The following is a 13,766-nucleotide window of genomic DNA, read 5'->3' as shown; positions in this document are numbered from 1 at the left end:
GCCTAGCCTTTAACAGCTGAGCCATCTCTCCAGCCCAGAGAAGGGGAGGAGGTGGAAATTTTTAATAAATAAATAAATAAATTTTAAAAAAAAGGGATGGACCTAACTCAGTGATAAAACACTCTCCTAGCAAATGCAAGACCCTAGGTTTAATGCCCAAAATCTCAAATATACAAAACCAATAACAATATAAGTATTGACAGTTTATTGGATAACTCAGTACCACATATATTTTGCCTATTATAGTAGGTGTCAGGATGACAAAGTTCATATTCAGTGGGAGGTGAAGTGTATTTAAGGCTCTCATGTAATTACTCCATTATAATCTGGTAAGTATAATAATAAAGACCATAAAAATCAGAAAAGAAGCTCAAATATGAGCTTAGCTCTGTAAATGATGTCACAGAATAATAAATAAGGAAAAAAGAAAAACAGAGAAAGACCTAGATAATAATGATCATTGCCTCTATAAAATGAACAATATTTAAAGCTCTCTGATTTCATATACGTCTAATTTGTGACGGTCCTCACCTTAAAAACACCCTGCCCTTTCACTGATGTCAAACTCAAAAGCTAGATGTCTCTCGATTTTTAATAAGGCTAGTGGTGATAGTACTTCTATGTACCCTTTTGAGATGATTTAAAAATAATATCCCTGAAAGCAACCACTTATGGCTTGTGCCTTTTCTATTCTCCCGTTCCTATTAGCACACAATGTTCTTGCTGGCTGAACTGTGTCCCTGAGCTGTTCACATGGAGACAGGCTTAATGTAGCTAGGTTACATGATGCAGAGATTGCAAAGCTCTGAGAAAACCATCCAGGATGGTTTGGTGAATTGTTTTCTAAAATCACTCTGAATAAGTAATGAACTGAATGTTTTTGACAACTGGCTCAACATTAAGTATAGGCAGAGAAAATCAACCTCTGGAGAATTAAATTTTGTTTGTCATTAGTGCTTAAATTTAACACGTATGTTTTTGCTAGATGAGGAACTTTAATTGCTTTCACTGGCTTTTGTGGTGTGTGTGTGTGTGTGTGTGTGTGTGTGTGTGTGTGTGTACGTGTTGTATGTACAGTGCATATGCATGGTGTATATTTATGAGTGTGTTGGTAAATGTGGAGGCCAGAGCAAAACATTTGGTCATTTCCTCTATTGCAATTTACCTTGGAACCACTAGCTATCCTTTTTGAATAGGCTCGTCAGCAAGGTTTTAGGACCTGCATTTTTCTGACCTCCAGGTACAGAATACACGTTCATGTGTCTGCATTTTTCTGTGAATTCTAAGTTTCCAAATGCAAATTCTCATGCTTGCAGAACAAGATTTTTACCCACCAAGTCATTTTCTCAGCCCCTCAGTGGCTATGTTTATTTCAAAGATCTTTTCTTCTACTTTAAACATTATAGAAATCAATTCAGCTCAAAGAATAAAACACAGGAAAATAAACATTTCAGAAATATGCTTGCAGGAGTAAATAAATGAGTTGTTATTGGTAGTTTTTCAGGCAGCAATGATAGGTAACTCATACATTATAGATTTAAAATGGACTGTGCTTTTCAGTTTCTTACTAGGTTGGTATTTTTGAGGGGCCGCTCACAAAGCCCCGCATGTAATTGAGAAGTTTTTGATAGCAGAGGACTTTGGGGGATTGTAAGCCAGTTTTCTTCAGGGCTGAGACTCCTAGTAGGTGACTCTCAACCTTCCTATTGCTGTGCACCTTTAACGCAGTTCCTCACGTTGTGGTGACCCTTACCCATAAAGTTATCTCATTGCTACTTCATAACTGTAATTATACCTCTGCTATGAATCATAATATAAATATCTGAGGGCAGGATATTTAATATATGATCCCCAAGGGAGTCATAACTCACAGGTTGAGAACTACAGCTCCAGAAGTTGGTCCTACACTCTGGTATATATTTCTAATTCTCGAAAAGTTGAAGCAGCGTGCAGGGGGGTGGATTTGATCAAACCATGTTTTATATAAGTACAAAAACTGTAAAATATATATATATATTTCAAAATTCACACAGTTTATACATTACTGCAATAGACACTTATGTTGAGAATTTAATAATTTAAAAATTATTGCAACTTTCTAAAATTGAAATACAATCACAATTAGGCTGTTTAGCTATGAAAACTTAGCCAAATCTTGTGATTGTCTTCTAAAAGGTATATACCATATAAAATCATAAATTTAAAGTGAGCTGGTGATTGTGTTAACACTGAAAATGATTTTTCCTTTGTCTGAGACAGGGTTTCTCTGTGTAGCTCTGGCTGTTTTGGAACTCACTCTATAGACTAGTCTCTCCTGGAACTCAGAGATCTGCTTGCCTCTGCCTCTGCTGCCCAATTGCCAGGATTAAAGGCAAGCACCAACAAGCCCAGGTTCAAGGAATTCTGAAAAACTGTACATAATAGACTTTTAGAGAATTTGTCACCTGAATATGCTCTGATTATGTAATATAAAATGAAGTCATATAGACATTCATAACAGCTAAACAGTAATTCAATTTTCATTTAATGAAGTTATAGTATTGCTTCTGTTTAAGATGTATTTAATTGTGTCTACCTCCCCTCCTAATTTGTCCCCAGAATCATAAATGATACCTTTTATTCTTATAAAAGGTTTATTTATGCCAGGTTTAGTGATACATACCTTTAGTTCTAGCACTCTGGAGGTAGAGACAGATGATGAGGTTAAGGCTTGCCTAGTAGCTAGTCCCAGGCTAGCCTGTTAGTATTCAGGCATCTGTACTGGTCTGCTCTTGGCATCCTGACAGGATATGTCCTCAGCTGCAGCCACGTAGAGCATCTTCTGTGCACATTCACTATGTTCCCTTATTCCTTTCTCTCTCTTTCTCTCTCCCTCTACCCCACATCTCTGCCTCTCTTCTCTTCTACTACTCCTGTCCCCAGAAGCTGGTCACCACTCCCTTCCCCCCTTTTCCCATTTCCTTTCCCCTAATAAACAAAACCCCCCTACATGAAAAAAGGAACCAATACAGAGAAGAATTCAGACTAAATCTTTACCTTCTATTGTTTTATTTTAAAACTCATCCAATATAGAAGGATTTTTTTCTTTATTTCCAAACATTTCTATTGAACCCCCCAATACCCTACCCTACTACTGATAAGAAAATAGGCAGCTAATAGTTTGATTATTTTTTTTCAAATTAATTACCTATATAAGTTATTTCTAAATTAAAAACCTATATTTGAAAATTTTCAAATATATTTCTGGTAAAGTAAACAAAATTGTTTTAAAGAACTCTTCAAATCTCAATTTATTTTAAAGAATTAATATTCAGTTATATATGAAAAGTAAAATGTTGTTCATCTTCAAAGTATCACATATTACTTTATTTATGAATGGATGAAGTTCTACAACATGCCCTGAAAATGAATTAGGGAAAATTAAAAGAAAAACAGGAGAGGGAATCACACAGCAAGGTTCTTTATTATGCAACAGCAAATATTTCTTACAATTTGAAGTGCAGGTTTCCATTGGCAAAAGAAAAAAATCAGTAAATAATAACTGGTTGCCTTTGTTCGGCCTTGGTACACAAATAAAGAAATAAAAGATGGCAGTTTACAATCTCTGCTCTCAAATCACTTATAAGAGAGTTGGAACCATACATGCAAGCAAAAGAACTGCACAGATATGTAGCAAAACTGTATAATTTGCGGAATGAACCTGCATAACCTCTATAAACAAAAGTTTGACTATTTTTTATATCTAAGTCACAATTAATTCTTTTCAGCAATTTAGGTTTGGTACTGAACAGCATGTAGTTTGTCAACACCAATGCAAAACACATGTCAGATGTTTAAGGGAAAGGAAACGTGGCTCAATACCAATCCTGGGCTAACCTATCCTGGCCAGTTTTGAGGAAGGCCTGGCTGCTTTATCACCCTCAGTATTCTCACCTAAGAACAAGTCCAATGCACCTGTTTAGCATCCCACTGCCTCTGTTAATCTGAATGGCAAAGTTCTTCAATCACACCTATCTTTTTAATCCCCAGCTCCTCTATTGGAAAATCATACAGCATTGTCACAATCACATATTATTACCGTTAGAGGCACAGAATGAGAGGCTTTAGGAACACACATATCCCACTTTTAAGTATGAATCTTTGAAGCTCACAAAATAAAATCTAATTTGGAGCTTATAAAGAGGGGGCGTTTCTTTCACAGTGAGCTGGATGGGCTCATTTTCTTTCTTTGCATTTTTTTTTCTTTTAACTTAACTTATAGGCAGATTTTGGAAAGTTTAAAATATGCTCAAATATAACATTTGGTAAGAAAAATAGCAACAGCAAAAATATCCAGTCTATACCTTAGAGCAGTGTATTTTCTGCCCTCTCTGCCATACATTCTACATTTATAATTAATATCCCTGCATCAAATGATGGCACTGAAACTCTGTGTAAGTTACTCCAACCACAAACATTCAAATATATCCACAAGTCTTGATAGTACTAAGGCAAGAAGTGAAAACAAGTACATTCTTTGATCAATAAGAAGACAGAGCATAAAACTAAAATAAGGCTTGAAAGAAAAATACTGATTTTTGGATTAATTTTGCAAGTTCAAATTAGCAGAATACTTGAACACTTGAATACCTAAACCGTCCTCATCAACTGAGATTCTGATAGATACACAAGATTCTATGACAACTATTTTCAGATAATAAACTTTAGAAATGTGCATTTGCACCAACAGCATACAAACTATATACACCATGATCACAGTTCATGAGTGACATATTTCCAAAAGTAGGCAATCTGGAACATGGAATGTATTTTACAATTGGAACAATGCCGTAAAACTATGGTTAGCGCTCCACAAGAGATGTCTAAACTCTGTTTATTAGAAAATCTTGTTAATATATCACACATAAGTGATGAAAACTAAAAGCACTGTCTCTAAACCAGCTAATAGTAAAATAACACAACATATACACAAGTCTAACATTATAACGGGGATTTTCTTCCACATATAGACTATATGGATCACTCACTCAAAGACGGCACAGCTAAGAATTGGTGGAAAGTATCTGTATGAACAGTTCAAAGAATGGTGGAGAGGTGCAGAAAATTTCTCAAAGCGACTTCTGTCAGCTCCATCTGTCTTCCCCTCTCTTTCTGCTAAGTACACTGGTTAATCAGGACCTGCTCCACCTGAAAGAAAAAAGAAAAAGGAAAAAAAAAAAGAGAAACAGAGTTAAAACAGCATGTGGAAAACGAAAACGACGTTCAGTTAGATTGAACTGAAAGATAAATGCATACTGTAAGGAGTTCAGCTAACCTTAGCTCCAGAGGCCTGCATAGTTGCCATGGAGGCCTGAGGCCAGAGGGCCCCCACCCACGAAGAGCTTCATCTCTGGCCAGTTGTAGCAGTGAGTGTAGAGTGCGTTGGGGAAATCCTCTACACCAGCAACGTAATTCTCTAAGAAGTCATCCTGGTTGATCCAGCCGCTGCCACAGGTGAGCTTGAGCTTCCTTCCAGAGGGCACAGGAAACATGTCTGGGCTGGCTGCAGATCTTTCCTCGAGGAACTTCTGGGCACGGATGTCATAGAAGAGCAGAGAACCGTGGCCTGTTCCCACGGTGACAATATGCTGGTGGACACTCAGGGAACGCACACCAGTGCCTCCCTCTCGGGAGCAGAGAGGTGGGATGTTCTGCTGGCCTTGGCGAAGATCCAGGAATGAAACGTGAGACTGGGATCCGACAGCATAGAGGGACAACTCGTCACAGTAGGTGAGACACACGTTCTCCCTGCAGTAGGGCAGCCTTAGGGACAGCAGCCTGGACAGGGAGCTTCGGGGTTTCCACAGGTGGAAGTAACCATCCAGAGATACTGCTCCCAGCTCCTGGTTTTTGTTGCTGTACGCAAGGGCTCGAACTTTGCGGTTACTAGGATTGGTAGCGGATTTGGGAATGGCCTCCATATCTGTAGGACGGATGTGAGCATACACTGGAAGGCCTGCATCCTTGTGCCAAGCGATGCTGCCATTGAACATGTCGGGATCCACCTGCCAGAGTGCCAGGGTGCCATCGCGGGAACCAGTAACAGCCACAGTGTCACTCATCCATGCGATGGCGAAGATCCAGTCCCTGTGGCCTTCGCAATCTCCTAGGCACACGGGATCCAGCGTGGGCAGCTGGTAGACGGCCAGGCTGTTGGGGTTTTCCCCTCCAGTGGCCATGAGGGTCTTGGAGGGATTCAGCTCCACAGCATGAATGCCACAGGAAGGCGAGCCACCGGAGAGGTCGGGCACCCTGTCGCGCATCAGAGGAATGCGCATGATGTGGTCGGTCTTGACGTCGACCACAAAAAGCGTGTTGCACTTGGTGCCACACACCACCTGCCTGGCATTTAGCCACTGCGACGCGAACACCTTGTTGAGGGGGCCAAGCGTCAGCTGGCGCTCCCTCAGCAGCTCCGGCAGCCTGAGGACCCCATAACTGCGCAGGTCGTCCTCAAAGCCTGCCAGCCTTGGGTGGCCCTCTTCGCCCAGCGCCCGGCCCTTCAGGTAGTACACGAAGGAGCGGTGAGCCATGGGCAGCCGCGGCTTCTTGACCAGTAAAAGCGACCCCTCGGCTTGGCCTGCTTCGGCTGTCGCCATCACCGCTGAGGGGCCTGGCGACGAAGAGCTCCCCGCACCCTCCTCTGCCTCGGCGGCTTTCCGCTTCCTGCTACCTGTTAGATGAGGGGCCATGGTGGTCGGCGAGCGGTCAGAGGGCCCTGCGGGCTGTGGCGTCTCCTGTATTGCTGGAGAGGGCGGCGCCGCGGTGTCGGCCTGAAGCGTGGAATCGCTGGGAGCCGGAGGCTAGGCGACCGAGCGGCAGGGAGCCTGCGGAGTCCTGAGCGCGTGGGCGGCAAAGGAGGTGAAAGCTGCGTGACCCGGCGAGCAATGCGCGGTTGGGCGGAAAGAGCCGAGCGAGCTCGGAAGGATCGTTGCTAGGGCCGAAGGTGCGGCAGGAGCTAGAGTGGAGCAGCAGCTGCCAGCCAGCTCAGCGAGTGGACTTCTGGGCCTTGAGCGACAAGTCCCTGGAGGATTAGGACAGCAGGGCGGGAGGGGCAAGCTCTGAGGATGGTGTTGGGAGAGGAGGCGGGACGGTGCTGACTATAAATGGCAGAAGCGATGGGCGGTGTGGAAGGGTGAGCATTAGTGTTGGGAGATCTTGGCAATAGGGGGTAGCTCATGCCCAGCCGGAAGGGGGCGGTAGGTAGTAGTAAAGCCAAGAAGATAGAAAAGCCGTAGGAAAGCAAGAAAGGGGCTTGGAGAAACAGGGAGACATCACTCTAGGGCCAGTAGTCCAGCATCCTCCGGATCCAACAAGTCAAACTCAGTCACCCCCTCCTCCGCAGCCAAATATCCTTCAAATCTCTACTGCAATAAAATCTGAAACCTAATATGTAGTCAATCATGGGATGAGACAGAGCCGTGATCTTTCCTGTCTGTGGAAGAAAACAAAAGTGTGCTCATAAGACTCTTTACTAAGGTCTTATATTGAACTAGGCAGAAAATAAAAGTGTTTGAAACTAGCAGTTCCTGTTCGTTTTAACAGCTCTTCTGCTGTTGGTAACTTATTTTCCATGAATCACTTTCCCCCTCAAATGTTCTATGCTTCTGCAGCAGAATCATCGGAGCAGACCATGTCAAATGACAGAGCATTGGACCCCACATCCTGCCTGCCTATGATGATGCCCAGGACTCGATGACTGACCACAGTCTTTAACGTCAGGTTGATTGTGCTAATTGGCTAGGAAGAAGTGAAGTTGGAGATACCACCATCTCTTTTAGCTCAGAGAACTAAGGAAGTGGGGTAGAAAACTGCAAGTGAGGAGCTGGAGATACAAGTTCCCATCATTAGTTTAAGAGGTCCATGGCCTTAGAGATCATTGAATCTTTGAGTTAGGAATAGGAAGGATGGTCAGGATTTTGAGAACATATGGAAACAGAGAATATTCTAGAAGAAAGTAAGCATGTGAACACAATGGAAAGAACTATAGTGGTCTAGCTCCTAGAAGCTCAGGAGTCAGGAAGGAAAATTTCATATCGTTTTTTATTTTATTTTGTTTTGTTTGTTGTTTGTTTTTGCTTCAAGATCTCACATCTCATGATGAACATACTTGGTAGTTAAGTGTGACTTTAATTAATTAGGGATGCATTACATAGAGGCTCTTGCATAATACTCACTCTAAATATCTTATATACGTTCCACAAAATGTAGTTTGTTGAGAATGGGAGCCATGAATTCATTTTTCTTATTAATCATGCCGTTTAAGAACTATTTCATAGTGTTCACTCCCCCAAATGCCTCAAAACAGTTTGCTAATTTTATTTCTACTACTTTTTGCACTTTCACTTCAAGTGTAAATTCCATGTACAAGCCATGTGTTCTTCTTTCCCATCATTTCAGTTAATCTGTCTCATATTTGTACTCCTTAACATGCTCCAATCTCAGAGTTCTGAACCTTTTCTATGTTATCCATCTTATGGCAAAAGAAAAGGTGAAATAGGTTGCTCTGTTCAGTGAGAAATTATAGATAGTGCCTCATGGAGGAGACTCAGAGACTCAGTTTGTTCCACTGTTACATATGAGATGAATAAACATTTCAGAAATAAGTGAGCTATGTGAACAGGTACAAACTGTGTATATGAGTAACTCCTGAATTTTAGTGTTCATCAAGATGACAGGAGTCATTTCAAAAGTTGGCACCCCACCTTAGACGGATCCCTAAATATTTTGATGCAGGTGATTTGGAACATTCTTTTTTTTTTGTTTGTTTGTTTGTTTGTTTTTTCAAGACAGGGTTTCTCTGTAGCTTTGGTGCCTGTATTGGAACTAGCTCTTTTAGACCAGGCTGGCCTTGAACTCACAGAGATCTGCCTGTCTCTGCCTCCTGAGTGCTGGGATTAAAGGTGTGAGCCACCACCACCCGGCAACTTGGAACAGTGTTTGAGAAACACTGATGTATGTTCTTTTCTTTCAGGTGGAAGCAGGAAGCCTTACATTTAGGAGATAGCTCTCTACAGTATGTCACAGTGTTGCTCCTAAATTGGAAGCTTTCCATGTGAGTACTGGGAAAGACTTGACAAACAAGATGGATTATTGTGGTATAGGTGAGGGAATTAAACCTATAGAGTATTAAGTATGCAAAATATGTTATAAATTACTATTATCTTACACTTTGCAATACTACCATACGAACAGTCATTGTTATAAGACTTTTGTAGTTCCTATCCTGCTTAAACAGCTCCTACAATCCCTATTGTATAGGTCAGCAAACTGAGATACAGAAAGATTCTGATTTTCTCTGAAACCAATGAATTGTTAAGTGAACTGAAGTAGGCCAAATCCAGGTTTCATGTTCTTATTCAATTCTTGGGTGTTGGCCAAATGAATGAAAAATTCTTAGAATGACAGAGATTTCAAAAGGCTAAATTGCAGCAACAAAAATGTTTGGACTTTGGAATGACATGTTTGGAAAAGTTGAATGCCAGGAGTAGAAGCATTATATCACATGATTATGGACTCTCAGACTTAGTCTATGATCACCAGTAATGCCCTTCCAAAGCAGCATTTTTCTAGACTACCAAGCAGTATTACAGTTCATTCTGTGATCATGTAGGGAAACAAACAATGGGAGTATACACATAACACAGTAAGAAATAAAAAGCACATCTGTCTTTTTCTTAAGACCATGTATCTCTAAAAGTCTCATAAAAATCCCATAGACAGAAGAAGGAATATTTTAAATTATATATTTTGACTTTCTGCAAGCCTGGGGTATTGAGATTGAACTCCACACCATTTGGCTTGGAAATTTAAAAAGAAAAAAATCAAGTGTGCTGAATCTTCTCCTTTCCCCAATAGAAGTTAGAGCTCAAAAAAAAAAGATGATTACTGTTCAATGAGGGATGGTTAAATGGTTAACTTTACGTGTTTAATGTCATTCAATATTTTCATCTAGCATAATCACTGTAGAGGCAGAAAGTAAGTATTATAAAAGCCAAAAACAATGAAATATTGGAATTGACGCTCTTAGGTCTTCTCTCTTAAAGCAGAACCAAAAATATGTTTTAACAAAAACCCTCTACATAGCACAACTGACAAATGATGGGAATCTGTAAATGATATGGGAGTATTGCGTAGATACTGAACCTTGTAATTAAAAAGATAAGACAGCGAATTCCCCTCTGCCCTTACTGTGTCAAGTAAACCCTGTGCAGAAAGCTACAGAAGCCTCTGACCCAGAAACCTCCATGAGTGCAACTGATAAAATCTCTAAGAAAACCTGTTTTTTTTTTTTTCTAGATAATGGGTCCGGGCAATTGGAAGTCTAACAATAGACAACCTTTGATGACAATATATGTCTTACTCCAACAGGACACCAAATGAGTCTTTACCCTGTATCATTTGCCACACACTATTACAATGGATCCAAATTGGAAGCTGTTAGTCCATTGTCTCAGATGCAGAAACTAATGTTATAGTCTCATTCTTTGGCAGGGTTAAGGTCAGTATGGACCTTTATGTTGAGCTAAGCCTTCACTGACACTTAATCACGACATAGTCTTACAAAGACCTCTTGAGAATGGTTTATCACCCAAATGTGTTACCTTCTTTCTTTTCAACTGTGACAGGAAGACTTACTAGGAACCTGAACTTCTACCCGACCTTATATCAATGATACTTAACAAAGCACTTTTACTTTCAATCATCCCTGGTATCAGTAGAATGCTGTGTTTCCATATCTAGTCATCAACAAAAAGACTGAAAGAGTGGGTAGCAGAACTATTCTTTGCCCTCAAGAAACAATGATCTTCCCATGAGTAGAAATTCAAGAAACTAAATGAATAAAAGTAGTATGTGTAGAAATAAATCCACGCCAAGATGCTAAAATCAGAAAAAAATGATGCAAACAGAGATTCAGTTTGAGTTGCTAAGAGAAAGTGGTGTAACATGAAGCATAACCAAAATGCATGATATACATGTGTGAAGTTGTCAAATTGAAGCCCAAATTATCATTTGATTTGGTTCTTGGTGTAGGTAGAATACTTAAGACTTTAAGTAGGCAATGTATTTCTAGTACATGTGGAACATTCACAAAAATACATATATACTAGGTTGGAAAACAATCAAATCATATTCAATATTAAGTTCTTATGATATTTCACAAAATTAAAGGAATTAAATAAGAAAATAATAGCAAATTTTAAAGGAAAAGTTTCAAATACTAAAGAACACACTAAATGTTCCATGGATGAGAAAAACCTCAAAGGGTTGAAAATAGTGCATAGAAAGGGTAAATGTGAAAATATAAACTATCAAAATGAATAGTTAACATCTAAATCACTGCCCAAATTAAAGGTCATGAACAATCTTAAATTCTCATTTAAATAAAGGCAATGATAACACAATGCAAGCAGGAGGATATAATAAAGACTGAAGCAGTAATGAAATGAGGTGAAAATGACAAAGCAAGGAAATGATTAAAAGAAAGCTTTAAAATACTTAACTATTTTGACTTACTCCTCAGAAGTCTATTAGACATGAAGAGAATGAAATAGAAAACATAACTATAGCCCTTGTAGACTTCAAAGGTATGATAAGAGACTACTGTGAACAATCTTAGACACATAATTTAAACAAATAAGGTAAATGAACTGCTATCTCAAATGTAATAATAAAAGACCTTTTCGGCAATACATGTACTATATGTAACCTTATCAGTTACCACTAAGCAAACCACATAAATAGAAGCTTGGGAAGCTTGTATAACTATTAAGGATCTTCAATTCTTAATTTCTAATTACACAAAAGTGATATCCCAGCATATTTTCTGCTGATAATTATATTAGACTTTTAAAAAGACAGTACTAAATTTACACATTTTTCTTAAAACCTGAAAAAAGAGTACCAAGTTACTCAAGCTGCTGCAACAAAATGCCACAGTAGAGTAAATGTTTCAGACAATAGATATATATTTTCTTAGTCCCCGAGGCTAGTTCATGTGTCAAAATAGGTTTAGTTCAGACGGTTTATCCTCTTAGATTGTTGCCAAGTTGCTTTATCCAAGTGTACTCACATGGCTCTTCCTTTTGTGAGAACAGGGAGATATTTGAACTTTCGCCTCTTATAAAACAAATTCAGTGGGTTAAGACACTACCTTTATAACATCCTTAAACGTTAATTATTTCATTAAAACCTTATCTCTGAGCATGGTCACATAAGGGGTGTGGGGAGGAAAACATAATCTCTAGTGTTCTTCCTCAGATGATGTTCATTTTATGTTTGAAACACAGTCTTTCACTGACTTGAAATTCATAAAATGGACAAAACTGCATGGCAGGCAGGCCCAGGGATCTGCATAGTTCTGTTACCTTAGCACTGCTATTACAAACCTGGGCCACCACACTTTGGTTTTTATTTGGGTGATGGGGATTAATCTCAGGTTCTCATGTTTGCATTTCCAGTATTTTACCAACTGAATTATTTCACCAGATGTCTGTTTTCATAAATTTCCAAGCTTCCATATATAAATTTTGAGAACACCCTGTTCCTCCCTAGCACAAGGGAACACATTCCAACATATTTTTAATCCTGTAATCCTCAACAAAATATTGGCAAATTAAATCTATAAACAGAAATTGTACAGAATGATCAATTTGGATTTAACCCAGTTGTTTAAGATTGAGTCATCATTTAAAAAGAATCAGTGTAAACAACTATGTCAACAGTATAAGAAACATCATATGATTATTTTAAATGGCACAAAAATACTATTGAACAAAATCCAATCTCTACTGATTAAAGCTCTCAGCAAATTGGTAATAGAACTTTAAAAAGAACATGCACAAACATTTAAGCAAACATTTCATTTAAAGTCGAGAAATTAGATTCTTTGTCTCTTAAATTAAAAACAAGACAAAGATTTCTGCTTTCATTATTTTTATTCACCATAACTGAATTTTTTCTAATCTAATAAAACAAGAAACAGAAGGAAGGCATACGAATGGAAAAGAAATAAGACTCTCTACTTGGCAATAAAATACCAAGATATCTGCAAAAATAGTTCCTAGAGCTAGTAACTTCAGTGAGTTCACAGAATTCAAGGTTAATGTACAAAAGCCAACAATATTTATACATACCCCAGATAATATTTAGAAATACAGTAAAAATGAAACTTTATATAATTTTTAAAATAAATGAAATATTTACAAATATACCTAACAATGCAAAGGCACAATGTGTCTAGTGAAAATGGCAAAATAAAGCTTCAGTATTAGAAAATATAACATTATCAAATCGTAAATACAACTAAAATTGGTCATTAACTTTAATTTCTAGAAAAAACTTAGAAATGTATGTTTTCTTATATGAATAAGCTTTTTATAAAACTTGTGTGGAAAGGCACATATCAGTGAGCAACTACTCACATAAATTTAAGTGTATGAGATCACTGTATACTTTTATGGTGTTTGTATTTGAATCCAAGGTCCCACACATTTTTAGATAATTATACCATTGAGCAATGTTCCTAACTTCAATTACTATAAATTTCTTAAAATAAAAGCATTATATACATAACAAATTAGTGGTTGCACTGATGATGAAATGAGAAAGAGCATTTGGCTGCAAAAGGACAATGTTGGGCTGGAGAGATAACTTAGGGGCTAAGAGCAGGACTGCCTTTCCAGTGGACCTAGGTTAGATTCCCAGCATCCACACAGCAGCTCACA

The 13,766-nt window shown here is 38.7% G+C and overlaps 1 protein-coding gene across 1 annotated transcript; it reads right to left on the bottom strand.

The window, feature by feature from the left end:
* Positions 1–3,444: 3,444 nt before the first annotated feature.
* On the bottom strand, positions 3,445–7,186 carry LOC142840936 (DDB1- and CUL4-associated factor 12-like protein 1). Its single transcript, XM_075957603.1, has 2 exons — positions 5,315–7,186; positions 3,445–5,187 (listed from the first exon to the last, which is right to left on the bottom strand). The coding sequence occupies exon 1, from the start codon at positions 6,729–6,731 to the stop codon at positions 5,316–5,318; it is 1,416 nt and encodes a 471-aa protein (XP_075813718.1). The 5' UTR covers positions 6,732–7,186; the 3' UTR covers positions 3,445–5,187; position 5,315.
* Positions 7,187–13,766: the final 6,580 nt, after the last annotated feature.

Source organism: Microtus pennsylvanicus, chromosome X, assembly GCF_037038515.1.
Source record: "Microtus pennsylvanicus isolate mMicPen1 chromosome X, mMicPen1.hap1, whole genome shotgun sequence".
Classification (NCBI taxonomy): domain Eukaryota; kingdom Metazoa; phylum Chordata; class Mammalia; order Rodentia; family Cricetidae; genus Microtus; species Microtus pennsylvanicus.
Note: the sequence above shows the minus strand (reverse complement) of the source record. Positions and strands in the feature narration are given on the sequence as shown.